Source organism: Anomaloglossus baeobatrachus, chromosome 1 (assembly GCF_048569485.1).
Source record: "Anomaloglossus baeobatrachus isolate aAnoBae1 chromosome 1, aAnoBae1.hap1, whole genome shotgun sequence".
Lineage (NCBI taxonomy): Eukaryota > Metazoa > Chordata > Amphibia > Anura > Aromobatidae > Anomaloglossus > Anomaloglossus baeobatrachus.
The window spans coordinates 612,210,245-612,216,115 of record NC_134353.1 but is presented as its reverse complement, the minus strand read 5'-3'; the positions used below and the strand labels follow the sequence as shown (position 1 = coordinate 612,216,115).

The following is a 5,871-nucleotide window of genomic DNA, read 5'->3' as shown; positions in this document are numbered from 1 at the left end:
TTGCTGCCGGCAGTGTTTTCTGTGGTCTCCCCGAGATCAGTGATTGTTTTGTCTTGCTGGTCCACTTGGCATTGCTCCCACCTGGCCAGAATCTTACTCCACACTGATGAGGGGCAATACCCCGAAACAGCTGTCTGGATACCTGGCCTTGGTATTTCCCTATTCATATCTTTAAGCTTGTCAAGAGCTGGATATTGACTAAAATTAATATAGAATATTTAGTTTGTAGTCTTGCATGCACACCTCCTCCCCCTCCCAAATAGCAGTAAGAAACTTGGTGTATGTTAGAGTAAACAAGTTTATTTTACAATATTTATATTAAAAAAATTCAAAATAAAAACCATTTAGACAGTACTAAGACAATGCAGCTTCGTGGTGAGGTCTCCCAGCATATAGTTGTGATTCTGTAGGATATCCACAACTTTTAAAAACTCAAAATTAAAATGATCAGAATGTGTCCAATGTCTTAAAAGTCTTTGTAAAATTACATTAGAGGATAGCTAGCAGATGTCGCAACTCCACAGTGATTTCCTCTGTCTTTGGCAATGTAAACATAACCACCGTCACCCCATTTCTCGCTCCAGCTATGAAGAAAAAAAAAAATAAAATTAACATGTGTCCAGGATGAGCAATACTCATCTGCAATATACTACTGTTATAGGACTTTATTCTGCTTAAGTAATGTTAAGGAAAAGCACGATTCAGTACATCATAGAGCTTTTTTGCAAATTAACCCATGCAAGCATAGACTATAATTAACCATAATACCAGGGCTGATTACAGCAAGTATTTTGCACCCAAATTGAACTATTCTGTAAGCTGACCATGTGGGCACATCCAAAACACATTCAAGAGACCATCAATACTCAGGGAGGTCAGAACCACTCACTAATTGGGAATACAACTGTAAAAACACCTACCTGTTTTTAATTATCCAATATTTCTTTCCGTCAACATCCTCTCCTTGAAATCCATAACCAACGGCAAGGACACCATGATCGAGATCTGTGCTGCTGCAGGCTGGTTCATAGTATATACCTATAAAATATCAGTAAATAGATCCTGTATTAAGAGTCTTTACTTTCAGTCTTGACAGTCATGAATAGATATAATTTCCATTTGTCACTCCACTGTTTTGGCCTGTTATTGAAAGCCACTAAATATGTTGTGGTTCATATTCACTACGTTTCTAGAATTCTGTTACAGATTACACCTTCCTAGTTTTCAGTGTATACACGTCTGGTATAACTCACCACCCTGATAGAACTGAAATGACTGATGTCCAGCATCAATTGCAACGGACACCGGACCAACTGAAGCCAAGGCCTTCATCAAATCCTTCTCACTGCCAGATGTGATGTCTGTGAAGCCAGTGTCGTTAGTGGCGCTGTTATCTGGATTGTATTGACAGTCTTGGTCATCCTGTAATGATAGGAAGTTGTTAGCTCATGCCGATTGTAAAGAAATAAGTCATGAGTATTAAAGTGTGAGACAAAGCTTACCTTTCCAATGTATGGGTAAGACTCTTCAGAATCTAAGCCCTTGTTGTCCAGAACATATTGGAAAGCTTGATCCATGAGACCTCCATTGCAACCCTGATTGCCTTCTGGTCTAGAGCAGTCAACAAGATTTTGCTCACTTAGGGACACCAACTTCTTAGTTTTTCTAAAAAGCTGTCCTTCCAGAGCTCCTGTGGCACTGAAGGACCAGCATGAGCCACACTGACCCTAGAAGTAGGGAGGAGAAAAAAAAAATGCTCTAATCAAGTTTGAAAGGCAAATGGACAATCCATAAGTCAGTTAAGTTGCAGACATCGCCCTCTGGAGTGGAAAGGGTGAAGTGGGAAGCATTGAATACTGCTGTGCACCTTATGTGGGAATTCATACATATACTACACGGCCACTCAGTGTTGATACCCTACATCAACACATACCTGATCTTTCACTGGTGTCACATATCCTTCTTTGCGCCAGTCAACACTCTTGGGGGCTTCAAAGTTGTTTGGAGACATAAAAAGTGACCCAGATTTCCTGTTAGGCTCTTGTTTGTAGCCATTCATCACCTGGGTGAATTCTTCTGTAGTCTGGAATGAGAGACCAAAATGAGGCATGAACATTGCCTACAGATAACCTACTTTATGCCATTTACAATACTACACACAGAGGGAGACTGGCACATCTAAAGCAAAGACGATCTAGAGAGACCTTCCAATTATATGCAAGGTCCGAAGCCTCCCACTAACTCCTTGTAGCCATGTGCCCAACATACTTCGTTATTAGCCCTATAATGAAATAGGGTGAATAAGACTTGATGTGCTTACCATATCACCAAAGTGATTCATGCCGAGCCTGTAAGTGTGTTGTCCCATTGCATATTCCATATTGTGAATTTCAATCATCTTCAAATTTTTTTCCCATAACATTCGCCTCCAGCCAGCTTCTTTCTGTAAAAACAATCACCACCAATCAATCATGAAAAAAACAAAAAGCTTCAATCCAGTAACAAAGGTCTAATGATTAAAAGTAAAGAAGCCTCTTTTTAAACAAAACTAAAAGCAGTAAGTTCCAGCGAACTGCACTGGCTAAACTGGAGCCAATGCATAACTTTGCTAATCTAGTCAGTAACGTGCAACTTAACTTGTGGTTTAACACAATTACTGAGCTACTTACTGTTTCATAAGATTTGGAATAAAAACTCAGGAACTGCTGCCAGTGCTGATCCAACGCTGGGTCTATTGTGGGAGCGGCAAGAACGGTAGCTAAACAGAGGCCGATGCAAAGGATGTATAGCGTCATGGTTGCTGGAAGAGGAAAAAAAGGGTTAAACACGGCAAAGAGACTCATGAGTGCAAGTGCTGACCCCAAATGTGTGTACGTGTGCGTACGTACGCACGTGTGTATGTGTGTATGTACGTGTGTATATATATATATATATATATATATATATATATATATATATATATATATATATATATATATATATATATATATATATATATATATATATATATATATATATACACACACACATATAATTTTTTTTTTTGTTCCTATACAAGCATTACCCTGTATGGCATGATCGTGTGGAAGTGCAGTTGCCAGGATCAGGACTTTGACGACTACGTGCGGGCATTTTATAGGAGACACTAACCACCAGACTCACCCAACTTGGGGAGGAATCACTACCACCACGTATAAGCAGTATTTGGCAGTTTATTCACCATGTACTGACAAGGGCAGCAAGCTTATTCATTTAAAGGGGCTGTCCAGACTAAAATGAAAAGTGGGTGCAGCTTCGGTGTATCGAGCAAGGCCATGCCTACTAGACAGATGCTACCACTCCATACACTAGTCTTGAATGAGGCCACGTCCACTAGTGGGGTTCTGGCCAGGAACATGCATCTCACACAATTACAGTCACATGACCACCATTCCTGGCTCAGAAACCAGCAAACCCTTGCAGCTCACAATGTGCACTCTCCGAGGACTCAATCTGCAGTCACAGTAACTGTAGACTTATTTTTGACTGGACAACCTCTTTTTTACTTTGTCTATTATATAGAAGGAATATTTGTGAATAGTCAGGTAGCATCTGCACGTAGCTGGACAGTAGACCACCAAAGTCAGTATTACCAGTGGGCCCTTAGCATCCCCTCCAACACAGGAGTTTTCCCTCACAAACAAAATGAATTGTTCCTGTGCTGACATCACCTTATATAAGTGCCCCTGCTGAGTACTGTGATCCCATATGCAGTGCCATCTGTATTCTTCATCCTCCCTGGCCTAGGAGCTGTGATATGATCAGACCATGTCCCTGTACAGTCAGACACAGCCATTACACAGTACACAGCAGGGGCACATATGAGATCTCAGCACAGGAAAAAATTGTTTGTTTTTTTAAATACATCAAATTGTGGAAGTTATTTTTTATTATTCCAAGATGGATTATAACATACTTTAAGAACTTTGTTGATGGGAAACAACTCTTTAAATGCACTCCGTACACCATCCCACCAGAGCCCGCACCGTACGCCCCGCCGCCATCCCACCCCAGAGGCCGCACCGTACGCCCCTACGCCATCCCACCCAGAGCCCGCACCGTACGCCCCGCCGCCATCCCACCCCAGAGCCCGCACCGTACGCCCCGCCGCCATCCCACCCCAGAGCCCGCACCGTACGCCCCGCCGCCATCCCACCCCAGAGCCCGCACCGTACGCCCCGCCGCCATCCCACCCCAGAGCCCGCACCGTACGCCCCGCCGCCATCCCACCCCAGAGCCCGCACCGTACACCCCAATGCCATCCCACCCCAGAGCCCGCACCGTACACCCTAACGCCATCCCACCCCAGAGCCCGCACCGTACACCCTAACGCCATCCCACCCCAGAGCCCGCACCGTACACCCTAACGCCATCCCACCCCAGAGCCCGCACCGTACGCCCCGCCGCCATCCCACCCCAGAGCCCGCACCGTACGCCCCGCCGCCATCCCACCCCAGAGCCCGCACCATACACCCTGCCGCCATCCCACCCCAGAGCCCGCACCATACACCCCGCCGCCATCCCACCCCAGAGCCCGCACCGTACGCCCCGCCGCCATCCCACCCCAGAGCCCGCACCGTACACCCTTACGCCATCCCACCACAGAGCCCGCACCGTACACCCCGCCGCCATCCCACCCCAGAGCCCGCACCGTACACCCTTACGCCATCCCACCACAGAGCACACTATATTCAGCCATTCGACATCTGAACCACGTAACAAAGTAAACAGCCTGGACAAGGATGGAGTAGTAGAGGCCATTCCCTCCCCCACCTGCTGAGATGGGACCGCTCTACACTAGCGGGATGGCCAGAGCTGACTCATCCTCGGGAGCAGGGAGGGACAAGCTGCATCCAGGGCAATGGAGGACAATCCAGGGCATCACTGTGCGTCCTCAGGACAGAAAGCAGCGCCACATTATACAATCCACAGCGCATCACTGGAGACGGCAGGGAGCGCCAGCAACACGGGACTGTCCACTTATAGAGCCCCGACCACACAACAGCCCGAGAATACAGGGCACACGGCGGCCAACACCGCACGTTCCAGGCATTCCACGACTCCTCGCCCCTCCTCCACCCACACTGCAGCCCACCACGAGCGACACCGTACCTCTCAGCCGGATCTCTCCCTGGAATTGCAGGCATTGTCCGGCGCTGAGGCTCTTATATAGCGTGTGAGGAAGTCCCGCCCCAATGACGATTCCCAAAGCAGGATTGGCCGATCCTATGCCCTCGGGGCTCATGTGACTGGAGAGCGCGTGACTTGCAGTGTTGTTGTGGTGATTAGGGGCGGTCGCCGGCTCCGTGCGGTAAATATAGATATATACGGTAAATATCTACTTTGCATTATCATGTGGCAGTGGCTGAGCCCGCGCAGTGTCCAGAGGATTACACAGTGTGTGGAGGATAAGCATCATCCGGGCAAATGACTGCTCAGGACACCATATACACCGTGTACACTCAACAAACACGCTCGACTTGTCCGACTAAGGTTCCCTGCTGCATGAGGCAACAATAGTGAGGCGCCGCCCTCCAAAGAAAAAGTCATTAGAAAAAGAAAAACGATCGAAAATAGTCTGTAATCTAAACTGAGCTGCAAATGTAAAAGCAGCTAATAAGCCATATATATACATACAGACCGGCGAATAAGCCGTATATATACATACAGACCGGCGAATAAGCCATATATATACATACAGACCGGCGAATAAGCCGTATATATACATACAGACCGGCGAATAAGCCGTATATATACATACAGACCGGCGAATAAGCCGTATATATACATACAGACCGGCGAATAAGCCGTATATATACATACAGACCGGCG

The 5,871-nt window shown here is 46.5% G+C and overlaps 1 protein-coding gene across 1 annotated transcript; it reads right to left on the bottom strand.

Annotated features, from left to right (window-relative positions):
• Nucleotides 1-280: 280 nt before the first annotated feature.
• CTSL (cathepsin L) lies at nucleotides 281-5,299 on the bottom strand. The gene is made up of 8 exons (XM_075318566.1): nucleotides 5,152-5,299; nucleotides 2,670-2,800; nucleotides 2,321-2,443; nucleotides 1,934-2,083; nucleotides 1,503-1,727; nucleotides 1,254-1,422; nucleotides 921-1,038; nucleotides 281-584 (listed from the first exon to the last, which is right to left on the bottom strand). Exons 1-8 carry the CDS (start codon nucleotides 5,282-5,284, stop codon nucleotides 485-487), a joined length of 1,149 nt encoding a protein of 382 aa, XP_075174681.1. The 5' UTR covers nucleotides 5,285-5,299; the 3' UTR covers nucleotides 281-484.
• Nucleotides 5,300-5,871: the final 572 nt, after the last annotated feature.

Excerpts from the sequence above, each read along its gene's own strand:
- CTSL (XM_075318566.1), bottom strand. The coding sequence starts at position 5,284 with ATGAGCCCCGAGGGCATAGGATCGGCCAATCCTGCTTTGGGAATCGTC. Across the intron at positions 2,801-5,151 it reads GGGAGAGATCCGGCTGAGAG|CAACCATGACGCTATACATC; the intron begins GTACGGTGTCGC and ends TTCCTCTTCCAG. Across the intron at positions 1,423-1,502 it reads CTTACCCATACATTGGAAAG|GATGACCAAGACTGTCAATA; the intron begins GTAAGCTTTGTC and ends CTATCATTACAG.